This window comes from Zingiber officinale, chromosome 8A (assembly GCF_018446385.1).
Source record: "Zingiber officinale cultivar Zhangliang chromosome 8A, Zo_v1.1, whole genome shotgun sequence".
NCBI classification, from domain to species: Eukaryota; Viridiplantae; Streptophyta; class Magnoliopsida; order Zingiberales; family Zingiberaceae; genus Zingiber; species Zingiber officinale.
The window spans coordinates 113,265,412-113,286,403 of record NC_056000.1 but is presented as its reverse complement, the minus strand read 5'-3'; the positions used below and the strand labels follow the sequence as shown (position 1 = coordinate 113,286,403).

At 36.6% G+C, this 20,992-nt stretch overlaps 1 protein-coding gene across 4 annotated transcripts; it reads left to right on the top strand.

Annotated features, from left to right (window-relative positions):
* Window positions 1-3,483: 3,483 nt before the first annotated feature.
* Window positions 3,484-14,705, top strand: LOC122009978 (protein GFS12-like). 4 transcript variants are annotated; one of them, XM_042566307.1, is made up of 18 exons: window positions 3,596-3,701; window positions 5,710-5,744; window positions 5,853-5,935; window positions 6,070-6,211; window positions 6,510-8,166; window positions 8,404-8,731; window positions 8,836-9,051; window positions 9,140-9,212; window positions 9,306-9,511; window positions 9,597-9,659; window positions 9,780-9,988; window positions 10,125-10,236; window positions 10,369-10,887; window positions 12,176-12,471; window positions 13,034-13,277; window positions 13,392-13,465; window positions 13,757-13,892; window positions 14,451-14,705. In XM_042566307.1, the coding sequence occupies exons 5-18, from the start codon at window positions 6,578-6,580 to the stop codon at window positions 14,598-14,600; spliced, it is 4,215 nt and encodes a 1,404-aa protein (XP_042422241.1). In that variant the 5' UTR covers window positions 3,596-3,701; window positions 5,710-5,744; window positions 5,853-5,935; window positions 6,070-6,211; window positions 6,510-6,577; the 3' UTR covers window positions 14,601-14,705. The 4 variants fall into 4 exon arrangements, with proteins under 4 accessions (XP_042422238.1, XP_042422241.1, XP_042422239.1 ...); XM_042566304.1 differs by having other exon boundaries at window positions 3,484-3,701; window positions 5,864-5,935; window positions 6,070-8,166; XM_042566305.1 differs by having other exon boundaries at window positions 3,597-3,701; window positions 5,839-5,935; window positions 6,070-8,166.
* The last annotated feature ends 6,287 nt before the right edge of the window (window positions 14,706-20,992 follow it).

Sequence of the window (20,992 nt, the reverse complement as noted above, 5' to 3'; positions counted from 1 at the left end):
TCGCCAAGCGTTTGGTCAGCCCGTCGACCCGCTTGGACTTCTCGCCAGCTATCTGGTCAGCCCGTCGATCTAGCTGGACTTCTTGCTAGACATCCGGTCAGCCCGTCGACCTGTCTGGACTTTGTCTGCACACTCGGTCAGAGTGTTAGATCACAACAAACCTAACTTAACCCGATTTGTCATTCATCAAAACTCGAGTTAGACCGTTAGTGCTAACCGCACCAACATATATAAGTATCATGTTTAATGTTTTAAGGATAGTTTTTTTATTAATGTTATTTTTAGCTGTTATATCCTCCTTGGAATGATGAGTTTTTTCTTTTTCTTGGTATTTTTACGCGAATCAACAGGGATCAATGAATTCGATGGTCACTTTTAGTATTCGTGTGCAAATAAATAGATACGATAGTTATCCACTGTATTAGTTTGATATCAGAGCTAGATTGTTCTTGTGGAGTCATGCCACCGAGAAGACAATAACATGTTAACTACATCAACAATGTGTATGAACACAATATGGAGCAGCAAGTTCAAGCTATTGGTGAATGGATGGAACAAATGATAGGATTTGTGGAACAACTACCTGAAAGAACGACAACAGGGTTTGAAAACTAAAATAGAAGAAATTTGGTCTAATGCCATCACCGGCCAAACTTAGTGTTCAAAATAGGTGACGGAGAGGAGGACGCTTATGAAGAGAATGCTCTTGATAAGGAGGGTAAAGTTTTTATTTATAAGGCAGATGTAGATGAAAAAATTGAAATACTTGGTCACCTAATTTATGATGATGATGAAGTAAAAAAAAAAGTTAACGATGAAGTTGGTGGCGGCATACTGCAAGTTTCAAACGCATAGTCTTTTCACTCTGTTGTGGCAAGAATGGTTGGTGATAACGCAGAGATTGGTCATGCTAAAAGTGCAATCTTCAACAAAATCCATCAGAAAGATTATAGTGGTGCTAGGGCCTTTATTTTTGAAGTCGTGAGATTATCCTTATTGTTTGATCATGCCTCATAAATGCTCGTGATCTGTGATATTCTTTTCAATGCTGAGATAGAGAGCTACCACCGACATTATGACATTGATTGGTACCTGATTTTACGGCTTGCCCCTTCTACTATGCCTTATGAGATACATGCCTGGGTATTCAATACTTGTGTCACCACTCAATCGTGTTAAGAATGATTTGCCAGGTGCAGATTTGACACTAAACTTTGTGAAGGAAGCATTTTCTGTTAAACGGGCAACGTTTGATTCCAAACGAAGTGGTTCTCGTGCTACTCCAGGTAAATCAAACTCTCAGTGGAAGGCCGGTTACTTTATGGATGTTGGTCATCCAGTGGCCATCGAAAGCAAGGTTTTAGAAAGTACTTCGAACAAAAATAGTTCGGTTGACAAAAGAGTAATTCACGTGACAAAGGTGATTTACTCGTCTTCAGTATTTCTATCAATTCAGCCTTAGATTAATATGGAAGATAAATCATGAATAATTATTAGTCATTAATATCGATGATAAAGTATAGAAAGAGACATGCTCGAACATACCAAATTTTAATCCTAAAACTTTATATGACAACACCTTATATTTTAATCATCGCACCACTCCGAAATGATAAAATGGACTCCTGCAATAAGATACATATTTTTTTTATCAAAGCATTAAAGTTTTGATAAATAAAAAATTCCAAATTAATGATACTTCAGAAGATGATACTGATCACCAACAAAAAAAACAAATTTTGAGGCATGAGTTAGTTGTCAAATTACAAGAGAACTCCAATTTGCTAGATGAACCATGCAAACATATGATTTTCAACTTACATATATAAAAGCCTAGCAGCTACTAGATTTTATTGATACTAGAGGAACTTTTTCTTGTACTATCACTTAATACTATTCTAAATTTGAGGTTGAATTTTTACCACCCTAGAAAATGATATAGATAGAAGAGTAAATCGAGAAAATAATTTTAATGAAACAGATTTTCAAATCGAGAAAATAATTTTAATCTTTTTATTATGTTTGTCGAGTTTGGTATCTTTCCTCCTTGAAATGATGAATTTTTTTTTAGTATTCTTGCGTGAATCAATATAGGGATTAGAAGACCACTTATAATTTTCATACGTGAACCAATAGATTCGATAGTTATTGCTACATCATAATTGTATAATACAGACACGTTCAGTTTAATCAATACTGATCAATATTATTATATTATAGTAACACTTCCAGTTTATCTATACTAATAAGATTATATTGTAATAATTACAATTTATAACTCTTATAATATAAATATTTCATCTCGCATCAATATTAATCAATACATATCAATATCATATTATAATAACCATAAATCATAACTGTTATAATATGGATGATTGACATAGCCCAGATGATAAATGTATAACATTTCTAATGAAGCAATTATGAGTCGAATTTCATAGGAACTTATGATCTAGAATTCAATCCATCATGTGCCTCCTAGATGGCGGATCCAATTTTTTTAATACGGACGGATCTATTTCTGAATTATATTAGCCAATATTATATTATAATAGTTACAATTATTATATTATAATAGTTACAACCATAAGTAGCTGGATCATAATAATAAAAACTTCCTAATAATGATAGACAATAATAACAACAAAATATAGAGAAAGGAGCTAGAGGATTTTTTTATAATAAATAAAAAAACATCCTTTTAACTAGAGCGTGAGACGATCCAATTTATGATGGAATGGGTCAAATTGTGACGGGGCCAGTCATTTGACGGGACGGGGGTGGACCGACTTATCATCTTAGCAGGTTGAGAAATCTCTAATTCAACCCAATTAAAGACGAGTTATGAATTAGACAGGCCAACCCATGAACCTATAAAATTTTTTTTTTTTCATATCTTCAATATTTTACTTCAAAAATATTTTATCAATCAAATATATTTAGAAAACATGTATAAATGTAAATTAACACAAAGATTATTCATGTTTGATAAAAAAAATACTATTTTATTTTAAAATTATATCAAAGAAAGTTAATAAATTAATATAAAATTTAACTCACATATGTCTCTCAACTCGTGAGTCAACCTAAACTTATTGTAGATTTAGGTAGTTTAGCCTAAGATGGACTTGAACTGATAAAATTTTAACCCAACTCACTTATCCAAATTGATGATTCTACTTTTAACTTAACATATTTTTGATTTTTATCCCTATTTTTTAAATCAAAATATTATACAAATTCTTTAATTATTTTTAAATAAAATTGATATTAAATTGTATAAAGCCTGCAACGTGAGCGAGGTTATTTCCTAGTGTGAGATAATTATTCCACTAACATAAATTATTAATAACAATTAGTCCGGAGTGAACTAAAATCTAGCCGTCCAAGCACTAGACGCGAGATTTCTAATGGCGATATCAGCCGTTCGATGGCCGAAGTCGACCATGTGGAGTTGTGGGTTCTTTGTGATCGACGATATTCCTGACGGGACCCCCGCGGAGTTCGATTCGCATCAAACGGAGCACTAGGCAGTGCCTAGCGGTCTTCGAATCGCGCATCCGGGAACGATGGGGCGGTCGGCGCCGTGCTTCGAGTGCTTGGAGCGGCAGCTTCAATACGATTTCTCACCCGATCTCGTCTTCCGATATGGAATCTCCGACTCCGCCCTCCCGTTTGGCTCTTCCGCCGCTGTTCAGGTCTGATTCACCTCCTACTCTCTGAGCATTCTGTTTTTTTTTCCTCCATTAAAGCCTGCTAATCGGTCGAAAGATTCAATTTTTAGTTATCCTAGAACAAAGAACCCTGTTCCAGTGGTATAAAATTCGGAAACCTGATTCTGGTCTCTTAAAGTTTGTTCAATTACTGCAATTGACGCTTACTCTCGGTGTTTTCCTTGTTGAGTTTAATATGAAAAATACAAATTATCAGTGGATTATAAAAATTCATCCTTAAATTTGGTTTGGGTGGGCATGGAGCACGTGGCACGGAATTTGGATGGTTAAACCAGTAAATCAAACCCGCTGAGCCTCACTAATGCCTTGAAGCCCTATCAGATATCAGCTATACCATACTGATGGAAAAGCGTGGAATAATTTTTTTACTAAGTTAATACTAATTGCATCAAGCATTTTGGTTAACTGAGACTATGGAGTATGTGTGTATTTATTGTCGCTTTTGAGTTTAAAGATCCTTAGTCTGTTTTCTCGCTTTTATCGACTAGGCTGAGAGCTCCGCTGTGTGTATAAAAGCGACTTATGTCAATACTAGGCAAAGAATTGCTTGCATTAGTTAATGAGTATTATAAAGAATATGTTGATGCACCATGTTGACTAAAAGCCTATCATGTAATGCATGTCATGCATTCATTAGCCTGAATAATCCTATAATAATTCCTTTAAAACAACTACATCCATTCACCATCTTTTGCTGTGAGAAACAATGCATACTTATTCAATTTATCAATTTATTTTAATTTTTATTTAAATTTTGAAGTACATGACTTGTTTACTAACTCAGAGAGATTCGGACTTTCATTCTGGTGTCTGCTCATCCATCACTACCATTATAATTTCTACACCCAAGACTATTATGGACAATTGGAGATGCAAACACCTTTTTCGGCTAATAATTAATTATGTTGTTTTCTTATTGTTTAGAAGGAAGGAAGAGAAAAGGGTCAAGATTCGATTCCTCAACATGTAGGATGAGAAAAGAATACAAAAGTTTCTCACCCATTGGAATGGATGTTCAAAGAAAAAGACATTGAATATGTTATGCTACTTGAAGCTCAATACTTTCATGATGTAGCTACTATTTCCTAACTCAATTGAAAAGGCACCTAATTGAAACTTCTAACAAATCTTCTAGTATTGAGTTCTTGTTGGGGAGAATCATGAAAATTAGGAATTTAATATAAATTTTACTTTGGAAAACTTAATTTTGTAGCTTGTTTTATTTTGAACAATTAGTTAATAATGTAGTTTTCGGATTGGTGATTATCTTGTTTTGTTGTTTAGAGAATAGAAGATTTTTTCCAAGTCTGGTCTAGTCCTTTTAAATTAGGAGTATTTCTTTCCTTTTTTAGTTTCATTTTTATTGGTGGATAGATGAATAATAAGTGATACAAAATTGAAGAAGAATCTTGAGGGATGATTATTTGATCCTTTGGTTAAAGTAAAATCTTACAAGACAAATATACTAAAAGCAATTAGGTGTAGCTCCAATAAATAATACAATAAAAGAAACTGTGTTAAGATTGTATGAATATGTTTAAAGGTGACCAATAAAGTTTATAGATAAACCAGTCAAATTAATCAGAATTGAAGGTTCATGGAGAAAGGGAGATCAGAAGTTCTCTAGTTAATGGAATTAAAAGTGATTGAAGAAATTTGAATATTACTAGCGATATATTCCCTTGCATGGAGTTTGCAGGAAAGAAAAAATCCATATGGCAGATCCCAAATAGTTAGGATTAACATGGCTTGATGCCAATGACAGTGACAACAACAATGAGGAGGAGGAAGGACGATATGAGCTAGGACAAGGAAGATGATGAGATCTGGTTCTATATTTGAGTTAGAATGAACTTTTAATGAAAACCACTTTTCAGTATAGGAGTTACTTCTTGTGGTGCCAACAGTTATATATATAACAATCAGTTTGTCCTATCTCTTATATAAATAAATTGCCTTCTCTGTATGGTAGGTCAACTTGACTGGGGATGGAGACAATAATTTGAGGTAATTTGATGTTTTCAATTCTACTGTGAAAATTATTTTTGAAATGACTTACTTTCATCGCCCTGCTTTACCATTATTACTGACCCTAGTTAAGTTTGGTGAATGGAGCATAATTTCAGTGAGGAAGTCTCTCTTCAACTTGTTTTGGTGGGATTATTCAATGAGAAGATTAGGTTATTCAGGCGAAACTTGTAAGTAATCAAATTACTTTTGCTATTAGATATTTGTTAATTCCTGAAATATTTGGTAATTGAGCTTAGTGATTTGAATTATGAATGGGACCCTACTTGTGCTTCTATCAAATCCTTGGATGTCCTTTGGACAGGGAGCAGAATGAGGGTAATCAGTCTTCCCTTGAAAAAGGGCCATGCCAAAAGGATGTTGATGACAACTCTGTTAGAAATGGGTGGCAACCTTCAATTCAAAATGGCTCCTTACTCTCCTTCATTGGTTCTGGGGATGATCTGGTAGCTTACAATCACAAAACTTCTGTTAGAAATCCTGAATGGCAATATATAATAAAAACAATTACTAAACTAAATCCAGCAGTTTATGTTGGCAGAGCTTCCTATGCTACTGTAAGAAACCTTTGTTTGAATTATGTTTATGGAACTACCGAAAACAATGCAACATCCTTAATAAAATTCTTTACAGAAGGCAGTACTGATCATTGTGCTGCAAATTTTCTTAAGTCGGTTGCTTTTCCTGCAACTGAGAATAATTTTACAGGTAGCATGAGAAATCCTAATATATTCCCTATCCTAGGCATACTAGAAGCACAAGAACACTTGTACTTGTTACATCCAGAAGCTCCATACACACTAGATAACATTATGAATTATAGTCCCAATGTGTTGAAATCTGATTGGCACATTAGATTTTTGGCCTACCAGATTCTTTCTGCTTTAGCATACATTCATGCGTTGGGATTTTCTCATGGAAATATAAGCCCTTCCAGCATACATTTGAATGAGTCCTGTTGGGCATGGTTGAGTGTGAGCGAGATATCATGCTTGAAAGAGGCTTCTTCTGCTTCTGAAAAAAGTTGTTTCATTGAGGAATGTCCTTGTCAAGCTATTTATGCTGATCTTGGGTTGTCAACATCAATGTTTTGGAGTACCAATTTCAAGCTATGGTGGGCAGGCGAATTAAGCAATTATGAATATCTGCTTGTGTTAAACAAGTTAGCTGGTAGAAGGTGGGGTAATAATTCATTCCATATGGTAATGCCCTGGGTCATAGACTTCAGTGTGAAACCTGATGAAAATTCTGATGCTGGGTGGAGGGATCTTACAAAAAGCAAATGGCGCTTGGCTAAGGGAGATGAACAATTGGATTTTACATATTCATCATCTGAAGTTCCTCATCATGTTTCTGATGAATGCCTCTCTGAGCTGGCAGTCTGCAGTTATAAAGCCAGAAGGTTGCCTTTGTCAGTACTCAGGTCTGCTGTCAGATCTGTTTATGAACCTAACGAATATCCATCTAGCATGCAGAGATTGTACCAGTGGACTCCAGATGAGTGCATTCCTGAGTTCTACAGTGATCCTCGAATCTTTACTTCTCTTCACTCTGAGATGAGTGACTTAGCATTGCCTCATTGGGTGACATCTTCGGAGGAATTTATTTCATTGCATCGAGATGCTTTAGAAAGTGACCGTGTATCTCAACAGCTTCATCATTGGATTGACATTACCTTTGGTTACAAGTTGTCTGGTCAACCATCGATTGAGGCCAAGAATGTAATGTTGCCTACATCTGATCCATCAATGCCAAATTTAACAGGGCGGCTACAGCTTTTTACTAAACCACACCCTAGGCGACGTGGCATCACAGCTCATTCTTATTTCTATGGCATAAAAGAGTCATGTCTAAAGTGCCAATTGCAACATGAGAGCAAAGGGTCTAAGTGTACTAACAATCTCTTGCATTTGGATTCCAGGGAACAATTATCAGAAACTAGTTTTTTAGAAAATTTAGAGCTAGCCAATCTTTTCAGTGAAGAAACATGTCATCTAGATCCTGTTTACTGTGGCAATACTTGTTCTTTAAGGAACCAGCCCAATGATCTTTCCGCCATTGACATTCTAGAAGAGCCCAGCAGTACTTCAGTTCCATCTGATTTTGATTTATGTTCCCTTCTTGAGTGTTTTGAGCCTGATGCTAGTTCTTTTATGGGCTTTCAAGAGTTCCTTAAATGGAGACAGATATCATCATCCTCCAGTGTACAATCGGAAAAGCAGTCTTGGGATATATTTTCTTTTGGTTGCATATTGGCTGAACTTTATTTGAAGAGACCACTCTTTGATTGTGTCTCATTTGCTGCATACAAAGAAAGTGGTGTCAACCCAGTAGCAGTCCAAGAACTACCTCCTCATGTTGCAGTTCTTGTTGAAGAATCCATTGACAAAGACTGGAGAAGGTAATTTTTGAGTGCTTCTACTTAAAATTTGCTCAGAAACACTTGTACATTATTTTGTTTAAAGGGTGTGCTAGTTCAGTCCAGACTAATTAGTCTTCCATTGGTGTGTGATTAGGCTTCCAGAATCATTCAATTTATTTAGTTTCTGATTTATTGGTTAACCCTCTCATCCTTTCTTTATTCTGTGGTGATATGTACTTTCATAATTTTCATATCAATCATTTTGTAATTCATCAGGAGGGCATCGGCAAAGTGCTTTCTCGAGTCACCATATTTTTCTGGAACTGTCAGATCTGCGTATCTGTTTCTTGCGCCATTTCAGCTCTTAGCTAATACTGGTTACTGCTTTCAGTATGCTGCTAAACTTGCAAATGGAGGAGCTCTCAGATCAATGGGGCCATTTGCTGCAGAGATATGTGCCTCTTTCTGCTTACATCTTGCAAAATCATCTCTGTCTGATGTTGAAACTGAATCTCTTTTGTGTCTTCTTAAAGAATTCTTGAATTGCCTGAGTTCTGGAGCAGTAAAAGCATTGTTTTTCCCCATGATTAAGAATGTTCTGCAGGCAGGTGCTACTCCAGTGTGTGCGCCTGTTTTTTTCCCTACAGTTGCATTTATCTGAAATGCAAAAGGTTTCCTATCTGAGAACTTGTATTATTTTGATCACAGGCATCACAATATTCACATCTTAAGGTTTCGCTCCTTCAGGACTCATTTATGCAGGATTTGTGGAAGAAATTGGGCAAACAAGCATATTTAGAGAAGATGCATTCTCTTGTCATTGCAAATTTAGTAAATCCACCTGACAAAGCAATTGCATCAGCTTCTGCTGTTATGCTAATTGGTTCAAGCGAGGAACTTGGTTTCCCAATTACAATCCATCAGGTCCTTTTATTTCTCGTGAAAACTCTAATAATCAGCTTACATGTGATGACATAAATTTATAGCAGGTTAATTACGGTTCATGTTTCAGACAGTCTTACCACTAGTTCATTCTTTTGGAAAAGGGCTTTGCTCAGATGGAATTGAAGCTCTGGTTAGAATTGGTACTTGAGTTAATTGTGCTCTCAATTGTGTGGGATTTGATTTTTTTAATGCTAAAGTTGGAATTTAATCTATCACTACTGATTGATTGCCAGGTAGCCTTCTGGGAGAAGCTTTCATCACCAGGCAACTCTTGCCATTACTTAGAAATACTATTTCCACATGTATAGATGTTGTACAGAGCAATAGGCCTGAACCCATGCATGGTTGGGCTCTCTTAGCTATAATCGATAGCTTTTTCACTTTAGATGGCCTTCTTATGGCCATGCATGCGGAGTTAATACTTAAGGAGCTGGTTCAGGTCAAATGTTTCACTTGATTTTACTAGTCATTTATGATATTCTCTTTCTTATTGCCTTTTGAAATTGGTAAGTTCTAATGTACAGGATCAAGTTTGCCCCCATGTCAAGGTTCTCATGCAGACTCAGCTAGATCTTTCTGTGATTCAGGAAATTCTCTCTTTTTTTATTAACTTATTATATTCTAATATAAGAGGTATTTATAGAATAGGTAATTGGAAGGAATATCATCATCTCCATTATCAATGTTGTCTTCTCATTTCTTAGCAGGTTGTTGCAACAACATTAATTTCACTCTGTAAAAGGCTTGGGCCGGAGTTGACTAACTTATATGTCATGCCACAATTAAAGAACCTGTTTGATGAGTTGGCCTTTTCCCAATCAACAACCTCAAAACCTGGTACTTCCGGATGGAACTTAAAGGTCTCTAGACAAAAGCTGGATGAGGTTACCCAGATTGAAAGTAGAATGGACATTGTGTATGCTCAGTTCATTTTTATCCTGCAATTTCTACAACAAGATATTGGTCACATTCTTTTTTTTTTTTTAAAAAAATTGTTTGACAACCTTGCTTAATGTCTATCCTTCTTGGTATGCGAACACGAGTTTTTGTAGCTTGTTGCTGTATCCTTGCTTGGCATCTCTACTTGGCATAGAGAAGCTCCGCCAATCCTGCTCTGTATGGTTCATCTTGGAACAAAATCTTCAAAGATACTACAACTGGAAGGTATTCCTTTACTGCTAGATTCTTAATTTGATGGTGACCAGGAAAAATGTTCCAACAGTCTAGCAAACGACAAAATATGTTCTTTCTGATGTTTACATGAAATAATAAACCTATTGTTTCTTGTATTTTCAGTGGGATGTTGTTGGGGAAACTCAGAGAAGTGGTGGTGAAAATGCTAGTACTCAACGGCTCAATGTGGGCAGAAGTTCTTCCTTGGCTTATAATCCAGCAAAATATCTGATGAATGACGTTGGTTGGTTTGTGCCACAAGGTCATGGAGCTAAAAGTAGCATGAGTCTGTTAAGTTCCAAAGTTGAACTTCAATATAGCAACAAGTTTACCCAGCACTCTGAAAACTCAAATCTTAACTCTGTTGGGCCATGGTTTTGGTTCCCTAGTCCTGGTGCTGGTTCTGATGGACCTGATTTTCTTGGGCACAGTGGTGGCTTGAAAGATAAACCATCTTGGAAGATCAAAGCATCAATTCTCTATTCAGCCCGTGCACACCCTGGAGCAGTTAGATCAATTGCTGTTTGTCATGATGAATGCACAGTTTATACTGGTGGAGTTGGACCTGGATTCAAGGGTAGTGTTCAAAAGTGGGAATTGGAGAGAATGAGTTGTATATCCGGCTATTATGGTCATGATGAGGTCAGTTTTTGCCACAAATTCTTTCTGAACCTAATGTTTCAGTAGTTAAAGAGAGTTCATTTTGGTAAAAAGTTGTACTCTTTTCTTCAATTTCCCTCCTTCTACATTTACTTGGAATCTTCATTTTTGTCAAACACAGTTATAGCTGTCAAGGACTTAATATGTCGGGATTTAGTTGTGAATATAAAATCTATGTAGCTGTTATTATAAGGTTACAATAAGATTAATACATATACATGGTAGAGGGGACTTCTTAGGTATTGACTGGAATGATATCTCCTTTTTGTATAATCCCATACAAATCACTGTGCAATCCGGATTGCTAGTTCCGTCAACCTGGTGTTTTCCTGCATGTCATCTCGGTGTCTTTCTGCATTGTTTTTGCTAAGCGCTGTCAAGCAACACATGGTAGAGGGGACTTCTTAGGTATTGACTGGAATAATATCTCCTTTTTGTATAATCCCATACAAATGACTGCATTCCAGATTGCTAGTTCCGTCAACCCAGTGTTTTCCTGCATGTCATCTCGGTGTCTTTCTGCATTGTTTTTGCTAAGTGCTGTCAAGCAACACATCCCTCGTGTGATCATGCACCCATGAGCTACACATCCACAGTGACACACTCATGAGCAATGTGTACTTGCATGTACACAGACTGTGTGTTGAGCATGTGCTTACCTGTCGAACATCGGTGGTTCTCTTCCCCTTGGGGTCGTTGAGTTATCTTTCCTCTATCCATCTGGAAACTCCTGTGGCAACTCTCTGCCCATGAACAAGCATCCTATTCTCTGCTCAAAAAGGATTCCGAGCTACTTGCTGTTGGATTTTTGCCATTGCTTTTCAAGCAAATTTAATCATCTTCAGGCAGATTTCGCTGCAAACTCCTGCAGATTTGTTCATTCATCTGCGTCGATACCAGATTCACGGGGACTGAAATCTTGATGGTCTATATGTACATGAGTTGGAGAGTATGGAAATAGAGAAATAGCCAATTTCCTATGCATGGCAAGGCAGTACCTGGTAATGGAATAGTTTTGCTCAGTCTTAGGGAAAACCACCAAAGAACAGTGAAGCAAACTGTACCGTTATGTCAATGCTCCACCATCTTGGACACTTTTTATATGGAAAGAGTGAGATAGTGCATCTAGAGCTGCAACCTTGTCTTCAATGGTCTACAAAGATTTTTTTTCTTCAATATCTGTTGTTATGAATAGAACTTCTTTTTGATTGTCGATGTTCATATTGCCTTTTGTTTGTTATGCTTTTCTAACTAGGTTTTGCATTTGTAGGTCGTGAATGCTATCTGTACATTGTCTGTAAGTGGAAGGATAGCTTCTTGTGATGGCACCATCCATGTATGGAATGGAGATACTGGAAAATTGATATCTGCATATGCTGAATCATCAGTAAGCTTCCCATTGCCAAATGCAACCAAGGTGACTATTGAGCAAAGCAATATCCTCACGCCCAATGAACTCACAGGGGGCATACTTTCTAATGCATTCAGTGGTAGCTTGTATACTAGCATGCATTTCTTGGATTCTGAAGACAAACTTCTTGCTGGAATGGGAAATGGTTCAGTCAGGTTGGTCTAGATGCCATCTTCTGTGTTAGATGGATATACATAAATGAATGTGCTTTTCTTACTATTCGGTCCTTTTAAAATATTGTTGTTTGAATTGCTAGTTTTAAATGGTTGGAATTTCTCATCTTCTTTGTCAGTCATCGAATATTTTGACATTATGAAATTAGCAGTAAAAGACTGATACATACAAATGTTCCAGAAAATAATTCATAAATATGTAAATCCAGCTTTTATTATAACTTCTATAACCAACTGTAGGGACAGCTTTTGAAGTCATTTTAGGCCCACAGGAACCCTCATCTAGCCATGATTAACAAGTTAATGTGATACTTGTAAATCAACTCTAACTCAAATTTAATGGACATTGAATTTATCGTACGGTCAATTTCTCTGTTTTTTCATATAGAACTTTTACAGTTAGGTATTCTACCCATTAAAAGCATTAAACACAATTGTTAAAGTTTTCCTTTGATCTTGAACAAAAAGTGGACGAACAAGTAAACTAGTATGGCATGGTATCCTATGGCTTATATGATATCAACCAGCTAGATGTTCCATGCAGATTTATTGATGTTTCCCAGGGCCGTAAGCTGCAACTATGGAAGACAGATGCTGCTGAGTATTCTTTTTCATCTCTTGTTTCTGCCATTTGCTCTTGTGGTTCTGAAAATGTTCGAGCAGAGAAAGGTTCTAATCCCCCGACCTGGATTGCAACTGGGCTAAGTTCAGGTCATTGTAGACTGATCGATGTGAGGTGTGGCAACATAATTAGCAATTGGAAAGCACATGATGGTTATATTACGAAGGTATACTGAGCAGAATAGTTCAGCTAGAGAATTGTGTTAGTAGATTTGCGGCTTTCGGTTAAGCTGTGTTACAGTTGGCATATTGGACATAAAAGATTCTGTTATTTGACACAGATGGCTGCACCTGAAGATTATTTGATTGTGTCCAGCTCACTTGACAAGAGTTTGCGAGTTTGGGACCTGAGAAGGTGCTAGTTTTTGGTTTTATGTTCCATTTTTTATGCCATGTAGTCAATCTAAAACAAGAAGCTGTTTTAATTCTCTAAACATTATTGCCTGTAGAGTTTATGCACTTTTTACGATGCCATGCAAACTTTTTTTCCTTCCCTGGACTTAGGGCAGGAATAAGTTTTAGTGTTTGACAAGTTACAAACACACTAGAAAAGATGAAACATTATAGATAAATCTTGATTTTGACCTGATATTTAATTTATGAGAGTAAAGAATCTTTAGACATTCTTCTTGGAATTCTATCGCAGGAGCCTCACTCCTCAAGCGGGTGTACTTCGAGTCCATTCAGATGCCATCACTAGCTTTGCTGTTTGGGCTCAAGATGTGATCTCAGTGTCCAGAAACAAAGTAGCTACATCCTCTCTTTCTAGATCCATAAATCAAGTACGTTATTCATATTCTCTTTCTGGTTTCAAGAATTCTGTTGACAAATGAAATTTAGTAGTGATATCTGGAGGTGCTCGTGTCAATGATTGTAAATTGTTTGAATTTTACCCCCACTCTCCCCGCCTGTAAACAGGGTGATAGCCATATTCTGTCTAAGCCTCGAAGGCTTGAACTGAGTATAACTTTGCACTCAATTTTTTTTTTTAAATGAATTTCTCATGATAGAAAATGATAGCATTATATACCAAATTATTTTTGTTTTTTCCTTATCAGCTTTTACAAACTTACCATTGAAGTTAGTGGAAATAACTTACACTTGTTGATCTGGTGTGATGAGATAAATTGATACAAATGTGAAAATTATAAGGATAAATTGAGACAATAAATTTCGAAAGCCAAACTGAGAAAATTATGAAAAAGGAACCAAAGTGAAATTAGACATTAAAAATTTTACAGACTTACAAGTTTCTGGAGCATCTAACAGCTTAGATACCTTCACATTCTCTCCTATGATCTTTGATGCATGTCAATCTTTTTTTCTACCTTTCCTTGCAGGGTGGAAATTACCAGCTTTCGCCTCGAACACTGTACTCTGTCGATCGAGGGTTGAGAAGTCACTCAATTATCTCCACGATAAGCATTCTTCCCTTCTCAAAATTGTTTCTTGTTGGAACAGAGGATGGCTTTCTGAAGATCTGCAACTAGTGCTAGGGTTCACTCTGGACCAAATTGTACTGTTTATGTAACTAACTGTTGTACATTACCATGTTAATAAAACAAGTAAAAAAAAAAACTTGATGATTCATATAACTAGTTTTCTTCTCAATTTTTATTAATAGTGTTGATTGTTCAATTGATCAGAATTTGACAACATAAATGAAGCTGCTGAATTCATCAGGGTGGTTGAATTCGCACAAGGAATCCCCAAACCCAATTAAAAACCCTCTATAGTATCCTTTCTCATTTTTTTTAAAAACAGTTTGCTATTTCTTTGTTATCTCTTTTAATTATGTGTTTAATTATAACTGTTAATTTAATTTATTAAACCTCTCTGTATGGGACCAGATAAAATATGATTTTGATTTTGTTCTTATTGATTGTTGTTGAAATTTCTCTTACAAGACCTAGGTTATTCTTTGGAGAAGTCAATTCAGCCATACTGATAACAAAATAACATTTGATATATATAACTCATAATCCAAATCAAATGATCATGCAAAACAACTACGGAACTATCAGAGATTTTGTTAGAAGATCAATTAGCCGATATTTGTATTTAATTTGGTGCTCTCAAAGTTCTTAGACAAGTTAGGCATACATGACATCTATGCACCAACAACAGATTCAATAAAATTAATATTTATATGAGGTGGTCAACTTATTCTGCAGGGGCATTTCTTTATGTTTCGACACCAAACAAATAAACTGAAGACAAAGAACTTTTCATTTTTTTTAGATAATGGTAAATATCATTGATATCAATCAAGGATTTACATGTGAACTACTCAAGTGTTTGGACCTTTCTAAAGTATTTCCATATTAAGGCACACTGCCATCATGTTGGCACACATTCCAGCTTTGCGATATCAAAGTAAAGCATACAAGAGACACCCAAAAGGCGCCCTTTGTTGATCCAACTATCTCTGAAATACCGCTGGTAATGTGTAGCCATCTACGTGCTTTGTCCCACAACGGTTTAACTACTAAGCAGTCAAAGAAAAGGTGGTCTAATCCATTTGTTGGCCCAAAGGACAAAACAGATATATGTGCTTTGGCATTAGGAATGACTTCCATATGACTGCTGCCCACCCCCTTTTGTCGCTCCTCGGCTTGAGGAAATCGTACGTTGCCTTACACCATGTCTTTCCTAGTTCAAATTGGTTAGTCAGCCGGTTGGCGGCAAAATGAGCAGGTCCGGCAGGTCCAGTCTTCTCCATGGTGTCTTGTCACATTTGAAGGAAGCGTCTGATGAGCGGCTGGCTGATGCCTTGACTTGTCATTCGGACAGGTTAGTGCATTGGAGATATTGATGACAGGCCCCTGTCTATTAGAATTAGTCCTTAGAATTATAAAAGATGGTTGACGTTATCAATTTTTTATATCATATTTTATTAATTAATAAAAAATAAAATTAATTATTATATTTATTTCAGTTCAATACTGAATGAATAAGTATAATAATATTTTAAAATAATAAAGCACTACTTTTAATTATTCTTAATCAAACATTAATATACAAGGATAATATTAATGCATCGATACTAGTATGTAGGTAAACGAATGACTTAATTTTACAAGTTATAGATATGAGATATCGGGTTAACATATGTATATATATATATTAGAGAATATGTACTAAATGATCTGCCATAAGAATGTTTCATGGATCATTGTATGAGTGTTATAAACATTCTCATAGTAACTATTAGTATGAATAGTCCTTAGACCCGAAGTCACTATGGTTCCCTATATAATGAGTAGTATATTTTGGTATAGACAAACGTCACCTATAACAGGGTGAATTATAAAGTCGATTACTGTATATACAATAAGTTATATGGAGGGATGTGAGTGATGTTAGATGCGAGCTATCTATTCCATATGACAGAAGTGATATTTGTGGACTCCTTAATTAGTAGGACACAAGAATGCATAACTATGCTTAAATTAGTCAATATGAGATATTGAGCTTATTTGATTAAGTGTGTCTACTTAGAGATTAAGAAACACAAAGATTGATAAGAGGATGACACGGTTTATATCTCATTGATTAATCTAGATATTAAGGATAGAAGGATTGAGCCATACAAGATAATATACACGAAAATGTTAGGTCAGATCTCAGGATTCTCGTCACTTGAGTAGTAATGATGCCTTGCTAGATGCCATTTATTGCTTATGTATCTAAAATGATTTTAGAGACATTACCAATGTTACAAGAACTTATTGGGTCACACAAAGAATATGTTAATTTGGAGATGAGTTCATATGATCCCATTGTATTAAGTTTAATATGAATTAATTGGATCCAACTATTGGATTGAATCCAATTCAAATTAGACTCATTGAGTCAATTCAGATTGATGAAGATCAATAAGTTAGACTTATTGAGTGACTTGGTGAATTTGAATTCACCAAGGAAGAGGAATGATCAATTTCGAATTAATTATGCATTGGATGAAGACCAAAAGACATATTAGATTAACGGAGTATTAATGTCAATTAAGGCAATTGATTGAATAAATACAAAAGAGGTTTTGACTCATTTTCATGGATGATACTTGTGTTCGTGAGATAGACGGAACATGCTCGTGTGGATACCGGAAGAGACACGAACACTTGATCGTGCTGAGATCCATCGAGGACAAAGTTGCTGTTGAGAGTTCATATTTATGCAACAAAGGTAGAACTCTCAATTTAACTAGTATACAATTTCTTTCGTATGAGTCTTCTAGAAAGGATCTTGATAATATTCCGCTGCACTTGTGTTGCTTTACGCTCAAGATCCTAACACCATCTCACCCAAAGGGAGTCTTTCTTGCGTTATATATTCCGCAAGGATTTCAATAGTAAGGATTAATTCCAAGTCTGAAGGTCTCGTTGCCCATATCCCCCTTCTTCTTTTGTCAAGCACATTGTCTTCTAGAGATGGACTGATGCTTGGTTAACCACGTAAAATAGCAACATATGACATAGATTTTGTCGATCACTTTATATGGAATTGGTAAGATTGAAAGCTAAAAACACTGGATACCTTGGAGCATGATAGTGTTTGCTTGAGCCAAGAGGTCACCCTCTGCATGATTGCCTCTGTCAGAGTCCCATAATTGTTGGTCCTCAACTGCTCCATCGCGAGAGAAATGCTAAGGTAGTGAAATAGAAATGTTCCACTTTGGGATCCAGTGATCTCAAGTAGACAAACTATTGTTTGAAAGAAGTCCAACTCGCACTCCAAAGTCACAATATAGTCTGCAACCATCTAGATAGTCAACTCATCATCTCGTGCAAAAAGGAGTAAGTCATCTACATAAGCTAAGTAGTAATCTTTGTTTCAGCGCACATCGGATGGAAGTGATTTCTGACCAACTATGATGTTGTTTTGAGCGACCTTGAGAAGACCTCTAAATATAATCCAAAGAGGAAAGGAAAGAGCGGATCGCCTTGTCTCAAACCCCTCCTCTCTTTGAAGAAACCATATATAGTAGGGGTGATCGTGGATCGGGTTGGTTCGGTTATTAGGATAAAAAACTATCCGTCCCTACTAGATCAGATAATACAATATCAGGACCTACATCCGGTCATATATCCGACGGTTATTATGTATTAGATATCCGACGGGTTGTCAGTTATTTGGATATCCGACCCTATATCCAATAAAATATAAAATATAAATATAAACAACAAAAAAATAAAATATTTTAAAATGATAATAGACATTATTCATTACAACGTGTAGCAGCTTATCGGCGGTAACTACTATAACGTGTAGCAACTTATTGACAGTAGTTGCTACAAGTAGGGGTGATCGCGGATCGGGTTGGTTCGGTTATTGGGATAAAAAACTATCCGGCCCTATTAGATTGGATAATGTAATATCATGACCCTACATCTGACCCTATATCCGGTGGATTTTTTTCGGTTCGGTTCGGATCGGTATAAGCGGGTTGGTCGGTTTGGTGGGTTGACTGCTCACCCCTAATATATAGCACCATTAACTGCCATCAAGTAAGATACAGTGGTAACACACTCTACCCAACCAACAAACTGTTGTGGGAATCTAAAATGATAAAGAGAGTCAAGTAGAAAAGATCAATTCACCGAATCAAAGGTCTTTTGGAGATCCACTTTGAGTACACACTTTTGGGATATATTCGTGTTCGTTCATACTTCCATAGTAGTTCTTATCCAAGGTGAATATTTTCCACAATGGACCGTCCCTCCATATAGGTGGCATGTGCAGGATCTAGCAGACTACCCATGACTTCCTTTAAATAATTTGTCAATACTTTTGAGATAACTTTATACATCATTGTGCAACATGATATTAATTGATAGTCGAAGACACTTGGTGCATGATATGATTTCGGGACCAACACAATCAGTGTGTGGTTTAATTGTCGCAATAACTGCCTAGTTGTAAATAACTCTTGGATAGCTTCATAGAGGTCCCTGTGCACTGCCATCCAGGATGCTTTGAAAAAAGTTGACCCATAATCATCATGCCTTAGCCCCTGGTCACTCCCAATGTCAAAGAGGGTTGTCTGTATCTCCTCATCGGTGATGGGAGCAACTAGATTGTTTTGTTAGAGATCTGTGGGGACTTCCCCTTTTGTGTTCTTGTTGTCCAGTGGCGAACAGACCATTACGGTGCCCAAAAGTCACTTGAAATGATGCACAAACTCCTTCACAACCTCTTGAATGCTTATAGTTTGATCCTCTGAGGTTTTGTTAATGGATACAAGAATATTTCATTTATTGTTCATCTTGAATAGATTATAGAAAAATCTACTACACCAATCACTCTACTTCAGGTAGATACCTTTAGCCTTTTGTTGGTAGAATAGTCGCTTCACTTCTGCCAATCTATTTGCAATGACCCTAAGTTGTGAATAATTGTTTGGCGGGTCTTCTCCAACAAGTATTTTCTATTGGGTAGCTTTTAGTTCAATCTTAGCTTGCTGAGCTTCTTCTAAGATATGTTCAAAATGCATTCTGTTCAATGTTCTCAATTGCGATTTTAGTCTTGTGAGCTTTTTCTTCAAATGGTACTGAGTGGACCTAAGAACCAGCTTCTCCTAACAGTCCTCAAACAATCCGTGGAAGCCCTCATGCATCGTCCACATTATATGTGTTGGGACACTTCGGAGCTAGAAGGGGGGGGGGGGGGGGGGGGGATGACTTACAGTGGTATAAACTCGAAGCAATGCTAACACCTTAATTTACTTGGTATCTACCTCAAGCAAGGTGACTAATCCAAGGATCTGACCCTCTCTCACACATCCGCTATAAAAGAGCTCCTTTTCAAAAATAATCCGGAGGCGAAAAAAGGCTCGTACAAGCTCACACACAAAAATACAAGAAGAAGAACAAAAAGAAGCTAATACAATATGGAATCTTATAAGATTTACAACAAATGAAACCCTAGCTTCTTACTTCTTGCTTGTAGACACCTCTTGATCAACTTAGAAGTGCAACAACACTTTTCTCTAAGTTTCCAAGAACTAGTGTTGAGCGGTGAGAAATTTGTCGTGAGAGCTTTGAGCAAAAACCTTAATGAAACAGTGTCGAGCGAACCCTTTTCTAGGATTGCTGTTAGTGTCTTGATTAATTAAGCCTCTTCTTAATCGCTTACCACGTTAGCAACCTGCTTCAAACGACTATATTTTCAAGGATAATCGATTGCCCTAATCGATTACGCCTTCCTAATCGATTAGCCTGATCGATTAGGAAGCTTTTTGTTCACGCGAGAATCAACCATAAGTGATTAAGCCTCATTGCTTAATCACTTACTGTAATGACTATTTCCCACAAAATCATCTTAATCGATTAAGGCTTGTTGAATCGATTACCCCAATCGATTCAACTCCATTCTGTTTCCAAGATTAAACGACTTAAGCGATTAGGGTAATGATTTAAACTATGATAATCAATTACCAAACCCTAACTTCTAAAACTAAGTCTAGGGTTCCTTGACCAACATCCGGTCAACTGTGACTTGTTGGGACTCCTCATTGCCTAACATCCGGTCGTCGTGCTGGGACATTGTATAGTCCATAAACAAATGTGACAAGGATGCTTTGCCCCATGATTTTACATGCGATTCGACAATGGATAAGCTATTTCCTAGTCTGTAAGATGTATAAGTCCACCAGATCTATCCTCCAAAGTAGCAATATTCTTCTCCGATTAGGGAGTTGAAAATTGTGACCAATTCCCATACCTGAAAACCGTTGAGGGAGGATGTTGTTTGCATCGCCTTCGGACAATTTGGTCTCCATCAGTCCAAGAATTGTAAGTCATCTTCTGTGAAGGAGGTGTTGCACCCCTTTTATTTCAGTGGATTGTGGAAGCCCCTGATATTCCAGTTAACGATCCTC

Excerpts from the sequence above, each read along its gene's own strand:
- LOC122009978 (XM_042566304.1), top strand. The coding sequence starts at position 3,573 with ATGGGGCGGTCGGCGCCGTGCTTCGAGTGCTTGGAGCGGCAGCTTCAA. Across the intron at positions 8,167-8,403 it reads ATTGACAAAGACTGGAGAAG|GAGGGCATCGGCAAAGTGCT; the intron begins GTAATTTTTGAG and ends GTAATTCATCAG. Across the intron at positions 12,472-13,033 it reads ATGGGAAATGGTTCAGTCAG|ATTTATTGATGTTTCCCAGG; the intron begins GTTGGTCTAGAT and ends TGTTCCATGCAG.